Raw genomic sequence first — 18,756 nt, 5'->3', positions numbered from 1 at the left:
AGAAACCAACACTGTCAACAGAAACCAGCTCAGGTGCAGCATAACAATGTTTTTGAGCAAAAAAATGCACTACAATGGCAGAAGTGCAGATTTTCATCTCAATGACAAAGGAAACTGCTACAACCACGGGATAACTGTACTTCACTGCGGTGGCAACCATCATCCATTCACTTGATGTAGTGCTGCCCACTTCTTCCTTCCCCTTTATCAGTCTGTGTCTACGCTCCTCTCTTGGGTGGTGACACACATGCAGTGTCCATCCAGGAATGAAATCTCTACACTAATCCCCACACCCTCCTGTGAAGAGGTGCAGTCAGGTGCACGGGAACATCAGTTCACTGCCTGGGACAACCCTGAAGGGATGATTGTTTGCCTGTGGTTGATGGGCCTGCTGGACCAGATACACTGGGACTGATCAACAACAACAACAACAACTCAGAAGTGAAAAAGTTCTGACTGGCTGGAAAAATACTGTATATAAATAATGACAGTTGACAGTACACCTGTATAGGCTGTTGTATGGTTGTACATTTTCTAATGAGCAGTTTCAACAAATTTAAGTTTATATGATAATGTCATATACAGCATGCATGTCATCTGATTACCATAAATAGTAATGATAATACAGCAGTGTACAGAAGGCAGATGGGCAACTACTACAGAGTACTTGAGACAAAAACATATTTGAGGATACAGCAAGCAGGATAGCATGTTTTATCATTATTATATCACTCTTTAATGCTTAATCATTATTTCTGAAGCACATACACAGTCCCTACTTCCTTATGTATCAGGCATGTACAATCTTTGTCATTAAAGTTATACTAATGTGACATTGCCTTAGTAATCTGCTATGGTGAGTATTGCTAAATGACTGCCAAAATGGAGTCAAGTTGCCAGTGAGATGACACCGCTACTGACTACAAAACTTTACTGCCAAGAAAATCTCACTGCCTGACTAGCTGCTCAGTGAAATATTCCAGTTAATTATGATTTATGGTGTGAAAAAATATGATGAACCATATGACCCCATTCAGAAGTTATCCTTAATCAGCAATGTAAAGGGATTATATAGAGATCCTGAATTTCTTTACATGACATTAAATGGTTTAATTCAAGTAACAGCTTACATTATCAAGATACTGTACTAAAATTAAAGGTGGTTATTGTAGAAAAGTAACATTAAATACAACTAAATATAACTACTGTATAATAAACACAGCACAGTACATCAGAGCCTATATTACAATCAAAGGCAGTGATTTTAGCCACTTAGTCAAGAGGAACACAGAAGTACCACGTGGATATTCAACCCTAAACAATTGCAACTATGAGCATAAACAGGGAATGACAAAATAAAAATAAACAACACAGTTTCCTAACACTTTACCTTGATCTGCAAGATACTTATACAGTATAAAGTTAAGTAAAGAAGACATGACGGTGAGTATCATATGAGGTATGAAGTGAAGTAACCGTACAAATTGATAAGAACTTGTAGAAAAGGAGATACACTGTTAAAGAATAATGTTCACACAGATATCAAAGTTCTGCAATACTGCCTGATGTGACAACAGAATATATCTTAATTTATTCTAAAGCAAAATTCTGTGCACATTTCAGAAAGACTCTTGGCAAACTTGTGTCTCTCTATACCTACATTCATGCCTACTAGCACTGGGTGTCAGTGGACCATAAACACTCTTAAAGCTTCTTGCCTAAAGATTGCACACTTGCTTAAATAACCAAATTTCTCCCCTTTTTTTTTTTCCCACTCACCATGAAATGTTCCACCTTAGCAATATTTCTCTTCATTATCCTTGCTTGATCTCCTTTCATAATTCAACATAATCTGTGAAACTAATCAGCTTAATGTTAATTCTACTGTGTGCAATTCAGTTGATAAACTGTCCTCAATCCTCTGGGCTGGTTTTTTGGTTAATGTGAATGACTGCTCTTACATTATGCTGGAATGACTGTGAGCACTAACTACAAATATCACTCAAAATGAGCCATAAAATTCATTAAGTAACATATTTGATTGGCAAGACTTATTGTAAACAGTAAATCAAAATCAAATATGGAAACTCTCAAAATTACTAAATTCATTACTGATGCTGACTACTACCCTGATTACTGATTCTAAAACTTCACAGCTCGTAAAGAAAGTTGCTGGGTGACAACTTTTTCAATACAAGCTCACCTGAAGTTGGCCTGACCTGAGGGCACAGGACTAGCAGGACTGAGGCTATGGAACACAACACACTGAGGAGCTAACACTTCTCCTTAGCTAGAAACAGACAGCTTCAATTGGCGGCCATGTCTGCACTGAGAGTGGACCGTCTATCTACTATTTAATCAACTTGCTGAAAGACATTAAGCTATTCTTAAAGTCCAGCAACAGGGGAAAACGCACACACAAAACATCTGCAATCTACTGTCAGGGTGGCACTATACTGTACACACAAAGAAACATATACTCACCCTGTACATACATATACAGGCACATGCAGGCATACACATACATTCTTCCTTTACGCACAGACATTAAAGACTACAAATTCAGTCTTGCACTCACATATGCACACCTAGATGCATGACCACTTCAAGATATGTACACACACATAGATGCCCATGAAGACTTACCCATTACATGCACACTTGCTATATAGTATCACAATTATAGCTCAAGATTACATAACTGTAGTACTGATATTTCTGCAGAATAGATGTACATGCTTTAATGTGTAAAAAGAGTACTGAAGGTATGATACAGGGTGAAGAGGCCCTACTAAAACCTTCCAATGGTTCAAAATATTGAAAATTTCACAGTTCTGGTCCAACCATCCAATGCTAATGGTTCTTCTTAATATCTACCACTCCAAACCATTCTAATTTTCTTGGTCCACCACATGAAAACACTCCAGTCTTTTGGCTATACTCCTTTCTGTTTCTTCAGGAGTTATTGTATTGACTAAGGTGACAGAGTTAACTGGTAATGTTGTATTGTTCAGGGAATCCTAGAACTAACTCCCCATGCAGGATGATGGGATAATGTAATTGAGCATTTTCTGTGGTCATATTCCTAAAGAACTATCTTGGATCACGATGTGCCTTAGGGTCACAGGAAAAAAGCTTGAAATCATAATAAAGACTGCTGGACTGGATGGATGGAGCAGTACAACAATGAAAGGGGAGGGAAAAAAAAACAAAAAGAGACAGAACAGAGGGAAGAAAACACATAATTAAAGTGAGAAACACAATATCAGAAAAGGTTAAAAAAAAAAAAAAAAAAAAAAAAAATGGACCAGAGGTTCTACACTGAGAGAAAGACTGGGACTAGTATAAACTTTTCTCATTCCCACCATTTTCTTATTAAAAACAAGCTGAACTGAAGGGCACTGACACCTAGTACTGTACTGTACATATGTATTTTTGCAACTAGGATTATTATCACTTGTTTGGATTGTTGTTCAGATTCATACTTGATTACAGTACTTTACTTGCATACTGATGAGCCATGTGAGAACTTTGGATTAATTCAGCGTAATTTTACAATCTCACATCATCACTGATTTTTGAAGTAGAAAATTTGTATGCTTTCAATGCCACATACTTGCCTACCTTTGGCTTAGGGCATGGTAATTAATATAATGGAGCATTCTCATACAGAGGGTGTGAGGACCTGCAGTCTGTTTCAGTTCCATTTTTAATTTATGGAATGGACATTTAACCTTTTCCAGTACCAAATGTTTTACTCAGTGCATGGTAACACGAGTGAGTCGAGGGGCACTGCTTGGGGGGGAGGGAGGGGGCTGGGATCCTCCAGTCTCATCCTCACTTTCGGTGAGTGGTGCTAACTGGGTGTGGTCTGGGGGCAACATGGTGGTGTGGGTGGAGTCAGATTGAAGAGTGCCATTGTCCCCTGTTGGATAGGCTTTCCGTTGTAGGCTCTGGATATACTCCTGCAAAAGTAAAAACGTACTACTGAGGGTGAGATAATACCAGATTTATGGCAGTTTTAATTTATCACACTGTCTTTCAGGCTCTGGATATACTCCTGCAAAAGTAAAAACGTACTACTGAGGGTGAGATAATACCAGATTTATGGCAGTTTTAATTTATCACACTGTCTTTCAAATATGAACCTATGTGGCAATGGCATATAAGAAATGGCTCTCAATCACTGCGCTGTGCTAAGTTACTTGAAGCTCTTCAAATAAGACAGCACCAATTATGATTTTTCTTATTTCACTATGCCCAAAGACTACAGTAGTGTACTCCACAGAGAGTACTTATTAATATCAACACCTTTGCAAGCTGAATACAATTTAAACATAGCTTAGTTCATGGCAAATTTAACACTACTCTACTGTACTGTAATGTCTAACTTTAAGGAGGGATGTCACTCAACATCAATCACCCAGTCACAGGTTAAAAAATAAGTGAGTGGGAACTGACTATGGTAAACAGAATTTGTGCTGAATTCATCAGGCATTACAATAACAGTTTTCTGCATCACTATGAAGATATGTTGTACAAGTTGGTTTTATCTGATACTGCATTCATATGCAAATACACTGGATACTATGAGTTTCTCATTTATGCCACCTTTATATATGCATACTCATACATAGACGTCAAATCAGGGCTCTACTGTTCTGTACAAAGTTAAGAAGAATATACATATATTCCAAACAATACTGATACCAGTAGGGCAATAAAATTATATTTGCAGACTAACATACTGTACAATAATCAGCATAACAAAATACAGAATGTACAGAACCACATTCATTTAGTTTTTTAAATTTATAGTTTCTGAACATACAGTACCACTTACAAGTACTACTGTATAAATAAAAATATGGGTGAGGCCTGCCTCATGAAACATAAGTCTAACAAATATTAGTGTAAACAAACAACAGATGCTTGACTTTCAAATAAATATTGAGTGAATAAATATGTACCTAGAGTATGTGATATGTTCAAAATATGGTTAAATATTTACTTTATCTGTGTTGCAGCATATGATGTAACTGTCAGCTCAACCAAATACAGTATCTCAGCTTAACTACAACCTCACTATATGACACTGTTCTTTTACGGTGATATATACATTCATTCTAAACTACTTTGAAACAGAAGAAATATGAACGAGCCTTCCAAACCGATATTCATTTATATAATAATGCACTGCTCAAATAATCCAAAGATAAAGCTCACTAAAAACTTTCAAATAAAGCTGTATACATATACCAGAATAAATGCAGCACCGCCTTACCTTACAAAAATAACAACTGAGCATACTGACATCAATGTGCAGAAACTGTGAGATGTTTTGACTGAGGCGGCTTGACTAAGACACTGAGTAAGCAGCAAGGCAACATTAATTTACCTAGTAAGAACACTAAAAGCTACAAGTAAAAGACTAAACTAGTTGTTATATGCTAACTCAAGCCTCAGCTAGAAGTAAATATAAAACCATTTTCAGCACAAAACAAGTGATGAATGGACAGCAGCAACAGTGTGTGTGCTCTCTAACTAAGAAGGACTGAAATTGTGTGCAAATTTTGTGGTTTAAATGGCCAGAATATACAACTATTATGTCAAACAGAACCATGAGAACTACAGTATTGATTAACCCTCTGATAAGTAGGTTCACTGCAAATTAAAAATTTACAAAACGACTGGTTCATCAACTTATTCAGTAATCACTCATGTATCCGAACCTGCATTATATGAGCCTTGACATTTTCTGAACCTCCATACTGAATAATTAACGAACTTAAATAATAACAAATACTGTACACAAAAGAAAGAAATTTTAATTTCGCAAGCTAGTGAAACTTGTGCAGTGGCTGGTAGGTGGAAAAGAAAACTGAAACAATACTGTATACCTGCCATCCCCATGCCTAAGGCTGGGAAAGTCAGGGAAGCCTTTGAGACTCTCACTGATTACTGTGAGCACCCAAATGCTATACCACTTCAAAAGGCCTCAAGCTCCCTCTGAGAACTTTATGACTTATTCATCAGAAATCAGAGCAAATGGGCATTCAAGCAAACAACAATCGCACCATCTTCAAGCCGACCACTCCTGTAACATTGTCTTCACCATCATCTACACCATCATGCAACCAACATTCACCTCAACAGCACCTCATACAACCACAATACCCATGAGTGATGACGACAGTGAGATGAGATTGAGACGACAGGCTTGTAATACAGTAAATAAAACCAAGTGTGGGTTTTATTTACCATCTTTTGAGGATTGGAAGTCAGGTATAATTATTCCCTTGTACAAAGGAAAAGGGGAAAAAGAAGTGTGTGGTAATCATAGGGGCATTTGTCTTCTTAGTATAATAGGAAAAGTGTATGGTAGGATACTTATAGACAGAGTTAGAGAAAGAACAGAGAAATTAGTTGGAGAAGAACAGGGAGGCTTTAGGAAGGGAAGAGGTTGTGTAGATCAGATATTCATTCTTAGATCTTTAGTGGAAAAGTTTCTAGAGAAGGGAAAGAAGTTGTATGCGGCTTTCATGGATTTGGAGAAAGCATATGACAGGGTGGATAGACAAGGATTGTGGAAAGTGTTAAGAATATATGGAGTAGATGGGAAGTTGTTGAATGCTGTGAAGAGTATGTACGATGGTGCGAAGGCTGCAGTGCGTGTGGATGGTGAACTAAGTGAATTTATCTCTTTGAAAGTCGGTTTGAAACAGGGATGTGTCATGTCTCCATGGTTGTTCAATCTGTACATGGATGGGGTAATAAAAGAGGTACAAGGTAGGGTAGTGGATGTTGGAGTGGCCCTGGTGAGAGAGGATAGTGTTTGGAAACTCCCTGTACTGTTATTTGCAGATGATACTGTGTTGTTGAGTGAGGACGAAGGGGAGCTGCAAGGCTTGGTGGATGAGTTTGAGAGAGTGTGTAAGAAACGGAATCTAAAGGTGAATGTAGGGAAGAGTAAAGTGATGGTCTTTGAGAGAGGTGAAGTTAGTGAATGTACAGCGAGGTTGGGTGGTGAGGAATTGGAAAATGTGAGTATGTTTAAGTACTTGGGTAGTGTGATGAGTAAGGATGGAGGTTTGGAGGGTGAAGTGCTTGAAAGGGTACAGCAGGGAAGAAAGGTTGCTGGTTCTTTGAAAGCAGTGATAAGAAACAGGGAAGTGAGCATGGAAGTGAAAAAGTTACTACATGACAGTATTGTGATACCAACTCTAACGTACGGAAGTGAAGCTTGGACATTGTTGGAAGGATACAAATCAAGGTTGAGAGCAGTGGAAATGAGTTATTTTAGAGGAGCCTGTGGAGTCACGTGGAGAGACAGGCTGATGAATGAGGATATAAAGAAGCGTTGTGGTGTGGATGTGGATGTGATAGGAAGCGTTATGAGGAACACACTGAGGTGGTTTGGCCATGTGGAGAGGATGGAGGGTGAAAGACTGACGAAGAGAGTGTATGTGAGTGAGGTGGAGGGGGGAAGAGGGTGGGGGAGGCCAAGGATGAGATGGAGGGATGGGGTGGAGAGGTATATGAGAGAGGGGTGTGTGAGTTGGGAGCAGGGCAGTGAAATGGCGGGGGACAGGGCGACTTGGAGGCGATTTGTTTGTGCCCATCCCAAACGGGATCAAGGCGTCTGGCAATAGATAGATAGATAGATTATCACGCAAGAGTGATTCATCCAGCCACAGGCTTGTAAATTCGTGAGTAATGTAATGCACCTATACTGTACAGACAACTGCATGCCAAAAATACTATATTTGTCATTATTCGAATTTTTTGCATTATCCGACCCTTCTTTGGCCCAATTAGTTTGGATACACGAGTGATTACTGTGTGTGTGTGTGTGTGTGTGTGTGTGTGTGTGTAATTCACCGGGTCGGTCAGGATCACTTGATGGTCGTGATCGTCAGCTTTTACCCTCCCAGAAGGGAGCTGAGAGCTCATATAGTCCGATCTAAGGGCAAGGCTGTGACCTTCACACACGCACACAGCCGTCCCCTTGCTCAAGGGGGACAGTAACCACCCACTTCGTCAGTGAAACTTTTCGCAACCTGAGCGAGGCACGAACTCCCGTCTACCAGATGGGAAGCAAGAACGTTACCACTGTATGTGTGTGTGTGTGTGTGTGTGTGTGTGTGTGTGTGTGTGTGTGTGTGTGTGTGTAGATGGTAAGCTGCTAGGTGCTATCAAGAGTTTTTATGATGGTAGTGAAGCATGTGTAAGGGTTAATGGGCACCTAAGTGAATGGTTCATGATTGGTGTGGGCAGGCAACAAGGTTGTGTGATGTCCCCATGGTTGTTCGGTATATATATGGATGGGACGATGAGATAAGTAAAAACACGAGTAATGGAGAGAGGAATGGCATTGATAATGAATGGTGATGGATGGAATATCTCAAATTTGTTGTATGCTGATGATCGTAATGGGGGATATGAATGGAAGAGTAGGCACTGGTCCTGAGGATGACATAATGGGTTGTTATGGAGTAGCAGGAGAAAATTATAATGGGAAACAACTAAAGGATATGTGTCAGGAGAGGAGGTTGTGCATCTGTAACTCGTATTTCAAACACAAAGATGCATATAAATATACATGGTATAGAGGGAACAGGGATCGTGTTGAAAGAAGCCTGATTGATTATGTGCTTGTAGAGAGGCTGATGATAGGAGTGGTTGCTGATACGAGGGCCGTGAGAGAACGATGTGGAGGTCTGTCAGATCATATGATTGTGGTATGCAAGATCAAGCTGAGAGGAGTGTGGTGAAGCAGGAGAGACAGGAGCAGTCAGGGAGAAAGACTGAAAGTTGAGAAGCTGTGGATCAAAGAAATGGCAGTTGATTACAGGACCAAAGTAGAGGAGGAGTAAGAATCAGTGAAATGAAATGGATCTGGACGGCCTGTGGAATGCATATAGGGATTGCTTAGTTAGGAATGCTAAAGCGGTGTGTGGTGTAGCAAGAGTAACAACAAAGTTCCCACCATGCCGTACTGAAAGGTACGGCATGGTGGGATGAGAAGGTTAAGAGAACAGTGGAGGAAAAGAGGAAGAAGTGGGTACAGTGCTTACAGGACAAGGGTTCAGTTGAAATAAGAACTGAATATATTGAGAGCAAGAAGCACATAAAGAGACTAGTGAAGAGGAAAAAGAAGGAGGTAAATGATGATCTGGGAAGAAAAGTGAATGCAAACTACTCTGAAAATAGGAAGTTATTCTGGAAAGAGGTACGGAAATATAGAAGTGAAAGCGGAAAGAAATGTGATGGTGTGAAGGATGAAGGTGGTAGATTATTAACCCATGGGGATGAAGTAAAGACCAGATGGAAAGAATATTTTGAAAGCCTGATGACTGGGAATAGAGAGAGCAGAGCAGCTGTAAACATGACTGGTTTTGGGGGTGTGCAGAGAAGGAATGCAGTGCCAGGAGACACGACACTCACACAGGTGAAGAGTGCTGTGAAGCGGTTGAAAAATGGGAATGCAGCTAGGGTTGATGAGGTGTATGTAGAGATGCTTATGTGTAGTGGAAAGAGTGGAATGAATTGTTTGTTGGAGATATGTAAGAAGGCATGGATGAGTGAAACTGTGCCTGCTGAGTGGAAAAAGGCTGTGATTGTACCCTGTACAAAAATAAAGGTGAGCGAAGTGAGTGCAAGAATTATCACAGCATAAGTTTACTGAGTGTGGTAGGGAAGATATATGGAAGAATTATTATAAAGAAAGTAAGAGAGATAGCAGAAGTCCTAGTGAGTGATGAACAGCGTGGCTTTGGGAGTGGCAGTGTGGATCAAATATTTGCGGTGAGACAGAAAGCACAGAAGGCTTGTGAGAAGGATCATATTCATGGATCTGGAAAAAGCATACAACAAAGTGGACAGAGAAGGATTGTGGAAAGTTTTGTGCATGTACAGTGTAGATGGTAAGCTGCTAGGCGCCTTCAAGAGATTTTTTATGATGGTAGTGAAACATGTGTAAGGGTTAATGGGCATCTAAGTGAATGGTTCATGATTGGTGTGCGAGTGCGACAAGGTTGTGTGATGTCCCAATGGCTGTTCAATATATATATAGATGGGGTAATAAGAGAAGTAAAAACACGAGTACTGGAGAGAGGGTTGGCGTTGGTAATGAATGGTGATGGATGAAATATCTCAAATTTGTTATATGCGATGATGCAGTACTGCTTGCAAGTACTGGACAAGAACTTGGTAGGCTAGTGCAGAGTTTTGCTAATGTCTGTAAGCATTGTGCCTTAAGAGTAAATGTAGAAAAGAGTAACGTGATGGTTACTGCGAGAGAAGGTGACTCCCAGTGCGATGTTACAGTGAATGGAGAGAGACTGCAACTGGTGAGAGAGTTCAAATACCTGGGTACAGTGATAGAAAAAGAGGGGAAAATGTGCAAAAGAAGTTGAAAGCAGAGTGACACAAGGAAGAAAAGTAGATGGTGCAATGAAGGCCTTGATAAGAAACAGACGCTTGAGTGTTGCAGCTGCACAAGGCTTACATGAAGGAATGTTACTGCCAACTTTAACATATCGATGTGAGACTATGGTGTGGCATGAAAATGAAAAGTCAAGAGTAAGAGCAGTGGAAATGGGACTGCTGAGGAATGTATGTGGAGTACAGAGGGTGGATAGGATACAAAATAATGTGATTCGTGAAAGATGTGGAGTGAGGAAGTCGGTGGACTACAGAATCGAAGAGAGTGAACTGAGATGGTATGGTCATATGGAGAGAATGGATAACAACAGAATGGTGAAAAAGGTATATCTGAATGAATATGAAGGAGGGAGGAGGCAAGGTAGGCCAAAGAGAAGGTGGAGAGATATGGTGGATCAGTGTGTGAGGATGAGAGGTTTGGAAGTCAGTGAGGCTAGGGAACTGACAAGAGATCGAGCTGGCTGGATGAACGTTGCGAGGAGACGTGCATGATCAGGGATTTGGCACCCCTTTTTAACGTGGCAGCATCCGGATTGACTCAATTGGATACGTTTATGTGAAGTTACAGAAGTGGTGAATGTGTTTGGCATATCCGATAAAGCCAGGATTCCAGGGGCTTGAATGATCAGTGAATAGAAGAGTGGCCTATTGGACTGAGCAAATTTGGGCTGTCTAGACACTGGTACTCCTCAACCTGCCCTAGGGTGGGAAAAGAGGTCTGGATGATGATGATGATGATGATGATGTTCCATCCATCCATCCATCATCCAATCCTACGTTGCCCCATGAGGAGCGTAGGGGCTCGGGGCTAGGCAAGTTGGTCCTGACATTGAAGATGAGAGTGGCCAGCCTCAACTCATCCCTGAGTGGCACTGTGTGAGCAATAATAAACCCCAACCACCCCTTGGATATAAACCTTCACCAGTTCAATCTCACTGGAGTGCCATAATTACCCACTAAACCACCAGGTTTTTCCTGGTTACCATCTCCTCACAAACTTCCGTAATATGGGTGGCACCTGTTGTTACATCAAATCCCAATATGCAGTTGACACCATTTTAAACTTCACTTCATGCAGTTTTGATTACTCATTGTATAAACTAAACTGTCAAAATATTACCAACTATATCTGTGTAGTTTATCGCTCCCCCAATGCTTCTTCTGAACCCAGTGTATTTGATTCCATTTCCACACACCTGAGTAACCTTAATCTTGCCCTTAACACCGAAATTACCATCTTGGGTGATTTTAACATACATAATGTTGAATGGTTATTGCACTCTGCCAGGACTGACGATACTGGCCTAGAATGCGAGCTGTTTGCAGAATCGTTTAATCTCACGCAACTGGTAAAGCAACCAACCAGAATACCAGATAATCCTGACCATAATGCCCATCATTTGGATCTGTTCCTGACAAATAATCCAGATCAGTACAGGATAGAAGTACTGTCTCCACTTGGAACCTCTGACCACAATCTCATCAAAGCCTCATTAGTTAGCCCCCCCAAACCTCCCCATTCTGAACCTGTCAGGATGACCCGATGGCACTTTGATAGGGTAAACTGGGATGAATTTAGAAATTATCTTGCTGACATTCCATGGCAGTCTTTCTTCTCTAGTGATGTTCAATTCTACCCTGTCCCACATTTGCGATTTAATACTAGCTGGTATGGATTTATTCATACAAAGTCAACAGTTCACTAAAAGATTGAACTCTCCAAAATGGTTTGATAGCAACTGTGCCACAGCAACAGCCCAAAAGTCATCAGCATATAACTATTACTTGAAACCAAAAACATCTGAATCTCTCTCTCAATTTAAAATTGCTAGAAACCATGCAAAAGCTGTAATATATTTTGCTAAATCAAATTTTCTTCAAAACCAAGCATCAAAACTACTTAACAACCCTAATGACAATAGAATATTCTGGTCAACTCTCAGTTCTTTCAATAATAACTTTAACAAGTCATCATCCATTCCCCCACTAAAATCTCCAGATGGCAACATTACAAATGACGTGGCGGGAAAGCAGATATCTTTGCCAGTACATTTGCCAGAAAGTCTACCTTAGAGGAAGCCAGCCAGCCTTAGAGGAAGCCAGCCAGAATGTTCCAGCACTAGAACTTGAATCTCCCGACATTGTTCCACTTAAAATACAGACAAGGTACGTGAAATCTATCCTAGACAATAATATTTACCTACCAACAAAGCTCCAGGCCCAGCTAGAATTCTGCCATTTGTTTTGAAAAAGTGCTCCCCAGAACTTGCCTCTCTTCTTGCAAAATTATTCAGACTATGCACACGTACTTCTTCATTCCCTAATTCATGGAAAGAAGCCAATATCCACCCAATTCCAAAGAAAGGAAGTTCCTCTGACCCCTCTGATTACAGACCAATAGCTGTCACATCTTCTCTTGGTAAGGTATTTGAAACTGTAATTAATAAGCACATAGTTAAACATCTTGAATCCAACAACTTAATTTGTGATAGACAATATGGTTTTCGCCATGAAAGATCCACCATTGACATAATCTCCTGACTCATACCATCCATCAATCAGTTGACCTACATGGTGAAACTCATGCAGTAGCCCTGGATATTTCTAAAGCTTTCGACAGAGTGTGGCACCGTTCCCTGTTGTCCAAACTCCCTTGCTATGGACAAAACTCTTTCGTTCCTTTGATTTCCTCATATCTCAGCAACAGAAAAATAAGAGTACAAGTAGATGATGTATAAGAGATAGCCCGATTATCCGGGCTATATGGTGTTAAGGGGTGCCCGATTAGTCCGAAAGCACGATTAATCCGGCGGAAACAACACACAAGTACTGTACTGTTAGACTGATTTATTTACTGGTAAATGTACACTTTCAGTACCAGAAAGACCTTTCCAGTACAATGTATATTCCTCCAGCTTGTTTCAGTATTTTTCAGACTATATTCTGTTTGGTAAATTACATTTTCTTACTGAAAGATTTCCTCCCTGTTATTATTGTCACGTTCTACAGCTGAACCGACGACTGTTTCCAGCACAATGGACGAAACTCATCGTACCCAAATGTGGACTTCGTTTCCCAACTTCCCAACTGAAGATTAAGTTAGGTTAAATTATTAGGTGCAGTTAAGCTAGGTTAGGCCAGGTTTAAACACTTAGAACAGTGTCTTCTGCCATTACGTTAATGAATCAGAGTCGTCACACCCGAACAGCTAAAAACAGAAGGGAAACAGATTTAACAAGAAATGTTTATTTACCAACCCAGAAATCAGGAAAATATAACAGACCATCAGGATGAACTGATTTGGTAAGGTGCTTTTACTGCTTACAGCAAAGCGTATGTTTACCCCCTCAATGTTCGTGAATTCAGAAATTTTTGTGCTCCCGTGGTAGACCTTGGAACCATTTTTTCAAAGTTATAAAGTCAGTTTCTTTTTCTTATAGATGTGAAAAGACTCGTCTGGTACACCTGGCTTTTTCCCCTCCTCCCTAAACCCATCTTGTGATCTGCTATGATTCATGAAATTAGGGGGCATGTTACATTAGCATTTAAACAAAATTAGAGTGCATGTTACTTTAGCATTTGAACATATCGGCGAAAACATCTGGGATAAAAGGACCGCCTGGCTGTTTGGGATGGTAGAATAGGGTCGTGTAAACATACCGGTGACCTTCGTTCCCCTCCCATAATTGTTCGCACTTCGCAGTTTTTATGGCTCTCCCCAACACAACGTCACTGACACCGGTACAGTACAGCATTGTTCAAGGCTGGCAGCCATGAAGGGGTTAATGGAAGGGGTTATTGTTTGTATCAATACTCTCTCACACATACACGAACAAACAAAAGAATGTGCAATAGATGTACACTTAACTGTAAGAAGCAGAAATAACTGCAAGCTCTGTCGGTCCGAAATGTGCTGGGAAGCGACATGGAACAAAGACTGTGGAACTGAATGCCACCTTACGAGAACACGTGAGATGGAAGTATTTTTTATTAGTAAACAATTTTGTTCCATTTCGTCCCCTATAATTGTGAAACTCATAAATTTTCATCCAAGCATACAGCCTTGTGGGTGGTAAATTACCTTTCGCTGAAATTTCCTCTCTTATTATCATAACGTTCCTTAAGCCTTACCTACGATTGTTTCTGGCATAATGGAAGAAACTTACTCATAATTAGGGTGCATGTTACATTAGCATTTAAACATATCAGCGAAAACATCTGAGATGAAGTGGCAGGCTGCCTGACTGTTTGAGTTGGTAGAGGAGGGTCGTGTAAACATACCAGTGACCTTCGTTCCCTTCCCATAACTGTTCGCAGTTTTTTATAGCTCTCCCTAAGCCAACATCCCTGACACCAGTACAGTAGAGCATTGTTCGAGGCTGACAGCTATGATGAGGTTAATGGAATCAATTATTGTTTGTATTAATACTCTCTTTCACACATAAAGTACACTTAAGAACGAACAAAAGAATGAACAGTAAATGTAAGAGGAAGAAATAACTATGCTCTGTCGGTCCGAAATGTGTTGGGAAGCGCGATATCTAACGAAGAATGCAGAACTGAATGCTAACTTACGAGAACACGAGTAATTTTTTTTTTCTTTCTTTCTTTTTTTTGATTAGCAGACATTCTTGTTCCATTTTGTTCCCTTAAATTGGGAAACCCATTACTTTTCCTCTAAGCATACAGCCCAAAGACTTCACCAATTCACTTCATATTCCTCCAGGTTGTTTTCTGTGCTATTCTTGCTGAAAGATTTTCTCTTTTAATATCACGTTCTTTAAGCCGTACCTACGATTGTTTCAGGCATAAAGGAAGAAACTCATTGTACACCAAAGTGGATTTAGTTTCCCAATTTCCCAACTGGAGCCCAGGTTAGGTTAAATTATTAAGTAGTTAAGCAAAGTTAGGCTAGGTCAGGTGTATCAGTTGCCTCACCAAACTCCATCCTACCACCCTTCTGATCGAGTTGTGAGCAGGAGGTGTGGGTGGGGGCAGGGTGAGCAGACTATAGTTTACCCATGCCTCGCTCCCAAGCAACTGGATGCTTCCTGTTTAAACCGGAGCTATCATTCGGATAATTCTGTGTACTACTGCACCACTGAACCATTCGGTCACGGTCCGGATATACCGAAAGCTGGATAATCCGAGCCTGGATAATCGAGCTTCCACTGTATTTCACTTTCCACTCAGTTAACACCGGCATGCCGCAGGGATCAGTTCTGGCACCAACCCTGTTCCTCATTCATATTAATGATCTCTTATCTGTCACCCACAATCCCATCCATTCATAAGCAGATGACTCAACACTTCATAGTTCATTCACACTCAGACATCCATTTACAAAGTCCGATATCTCTATCTCTCAACTCAGTACAGCCATCTCTTTAAATCAAGACTTATCTATGATAAGTGAATGGGGACAAATAACCTTGTCTTATTTAATGCTAGTAAAACTAAATATATACAATTTACTATTAGACAATTTACTATTAGACAGCCAACGGCCATACCACATTGAGTACACTGCTTCCCGTTCGATCAGCGAAGTTAAGCAACGTTGGGTCTGGTTAGTACTTGGATGGGTGACCGCCTGGGAACACCAGATGCTGTTGGCATCCTTACGTCAAGTGGGGTTGGTGGAGGATTAGTGCCCCTCCCTGTAAAACAATTAACTCTAAGCCCTTGGCCACCCTGTCTGGGATACATGACGTCTGGCAATGAATGAAATGAATGAACTATTAGACAGGTATTGCCAGAATCATATATTACCTTCAATGCTACAAATATTCCCATTTTCAAAAGTATTGACATTCTCGGCGTCTTGCTTAACAATGCCCTCAGCTGGATCTCCCATGTTAGATCACTTGCTAAAATTGCCTCAAAGAAACTTGCATTATTGTACAGAGTCCGTAACTTCTTCACTGACGAGCAGTTAGTTATAATTTATAAGAGTCATGTGCACTCTCAGCTTGAATACTGCTCACCCTTGTGGAGGTTGCGTTAAAACAAGTAGACAAAATTTGGAACAAAGCTGTTAGAATTATTAATAACCCTGCTGTTACTAATAAACTACCTCCCCTACAAGTAAGAAGGAATGTTGCCTCCCTTGCGTTATTTTACAGATATTTCTATAGCAAATGCTCAGACGAAGTTGTGTCCATGGTGCCACCTCTCCATGCCTTCCCTCATGCTACACGGGCACCTGGCAGCGCTCATGACTGGAATGTCACTCAGCCATACTGCAGAACTTCTGCCTATCAGAATTCTTTCATTCCCCAAACAGCAGCTCTCTGGAACTCACTTCCCCAGAGTTATTTCCCTCCAAACTTCAACCTACAGCTGTTCAAGTCTAACTGTTACAGATATTTTATGAACAGAGGACACCAGTAATCTGGGGCACGGATTTGTTTTTTTATATTCATTTGTTTTTCCTTCCTCTGTTCTGTTATTTAAAAAAAAAAAAAAAAAAAAAAAAAAAAAAAAAAAAAGTGCCAAAATTTGTTTATATGGTTGCCACCCAGCATAGTAAATGGTTTCCTGTTGTACAGGAAACTATTTGGCTTGCCACGCAGTGTAGAGTCACCCACAGGCAGAAGGAAGAGGAAAGAAAGAAGGAAAGAAAGACAAAAGAGGGAGTGTAAAGTCACCCGTACGCAGAAGGACAAGGAAAGAATAAATACCATCCATCCAGTCATCAACCAATCCTATGCTGCCCCATGAGAAGTGTACAAGCCTGGGGCTAGGCAAGTTGGTCCTGACTTTTAAGATGAGAATGACCAGCCTCACTCATCCCTGAGTGGCACTTTATGAGCAATAAACCCCAACCCCCTCATTTCAAAGCCAAAGGTGGATGCTGTGTATATATAATAATAATAATAATAATAATAATAATAATAATAATATCAATAATCTGGCCTTTTGTTTCTCAAAAGCGCCAGTTCTTCCTTTTGGGAATTCACTAGCTCTCGACACACATACATTATTTTTACAATTACAAGAATTGTGACATTTCTTGTATATAATACAAGCTACATCATATATATATGAAAGTGGCAATAATTAAACCCTATAATCATCCGTCATAGTACCTCTCTCCAGGTCATAGCATTTTGAAAAAAGAAAGGCTTTCAGCTGTCTCTTAAAGGATTCAACAGTAGAGAGTTGTCTTATGGACAATGGCAATCTGTTATATAATCTAGGGGCTCTATATGCAAAAGAACGATCAGAGAAAGATGACTGGTGAATGGCTCCTGGCTCATCAAGAGGCAAGGAATCATCTTCACTGCGTAACATCACACCCGGGCGTGCCGATGGGAGTTTTAACAATTCAGCAAGATACTTCGGTTCACCAAACTTAAGAACCTTGACTGTAATAAGACACAGTTTAAATTCAATTCTAGCCTTTACTGGTAACCAATGCAACTCAATCAGAAACGGGGTAGTTGAGGTTCTTGGGGGGAGATCAAAGATAAGCCGTGCCGCCCTGTTCAACACAGACTGAACTTTTGTTAGTATATTATTTGGAAGACCAACCCACAGTGAATTAACAATAATCAACACGAGACAAGACCACTGCATTGACCAATGTTAAGAGGCACCGTCTATTCAGGAATTTTCTCACAGCGTACAGATTTCTGATATGCAAGTTACACCCTCTTACAACCTGATTAATATGTTCTTTGCAATTTAACTTAAAATTACGATAAACACCCAGATTTCTAACACAACTGACTGGATGCAGATGTGACACGCCAATGTTCAAAGCCAGGGCATTGTCAATGTCATCACCCCTTCTGTTTCCTCTCATGATGATGATCTCAGTTTTACCATCATTCAGCTTAAGTTTCCTCTTAGCCATCCAAATCTTAATATCAGACATTAGAGATTCAAACTCTGTCTTAGTATTGTTGATATCTGACATCTTAACATAGAGCTGGGTGTCATCAGCATAAAAATGATAGGACACATCATGAGCATCAAGTAGAGATGATAAACTACTTGTGTAGATAGTAAATAGAATTGGACCCAAAACTGATCCTTGAGGGACTCCAAATAGAAGAGGAGCAGAATCAGAGCTAGCGTAATCAACAACCACTCTCTGAGATCTGTCCGACAGATACGACTTAAGGAGCAAAAGGACACTATCACGAACACCATAAAAATACAGATCATCCAACAATAGTTTATGATCTACTGTATCAAAAGCTGCAGACAGATCCAACAGAACTAGGAGAGAGGACATCCCACTACAAGTGTTTGCCACCAAGTCACTCTGAATCCTTGTTAGTGCAGTTTCAGTTGAATGGT

The 18,756-nt window shown here is 40.3% G+C and overlaps 1 protein-coding gene and 1 non-coding gene across 2 annotated transcripts in view; one reads left to right on the top strand and one right to left on the bottom strand.

The window, feature by feature from the left end:
• Positions 1 to 3,470: 3,470 nt before the first annotated feature.
• The window catches only part of LOC145414099 (transmembrane protein 198), a 112,870-nt gene continuing 97,584 nt past the window's right edge, over positions 3,471 to 18,756 (bottom strand). The window contains exon 6 of the mRNA XM_080283658.1: positions 3,471 to 3,965. Coding sequence (XP_080139784.1) covers positions 3,759 to 3,965 — 207 coding nt within the window. The 3' untranslated portion in view covers positions 3,471 to 3,758. The remainder of the gene's footprint in view (positions 3,966 to 18,756) is intronic.
• On the top strand, positions 15,946 to 16,064 carry LOC145414310 (5S ribosomal RNA). The gene has a single exon (XR_013899848.1). It is a non-coding gene; the product is annotated as a 5S ribosomal RNA (ribosomal RNA).

Source organism: Coenobita brevimanus, chromosome 98 (genome assembly GCF_032717465.1).
Source record: "Coenobita brevimanus isolate Jiangsu-jjx chromosome 98, ASM3271746v2, whole genome shotgun sequence".
Lineage (NCBI taxonomy): Eukaryota > Metazoa > Arthropoda > Malacostraca > Decapoda > Coenobitidae > Coenobita > Coenobita brevimanus.
Note: the sequence above shows the minus strand (reverse complement) of the source record. Positions and strands in the feature narration are given on the sequence as shown.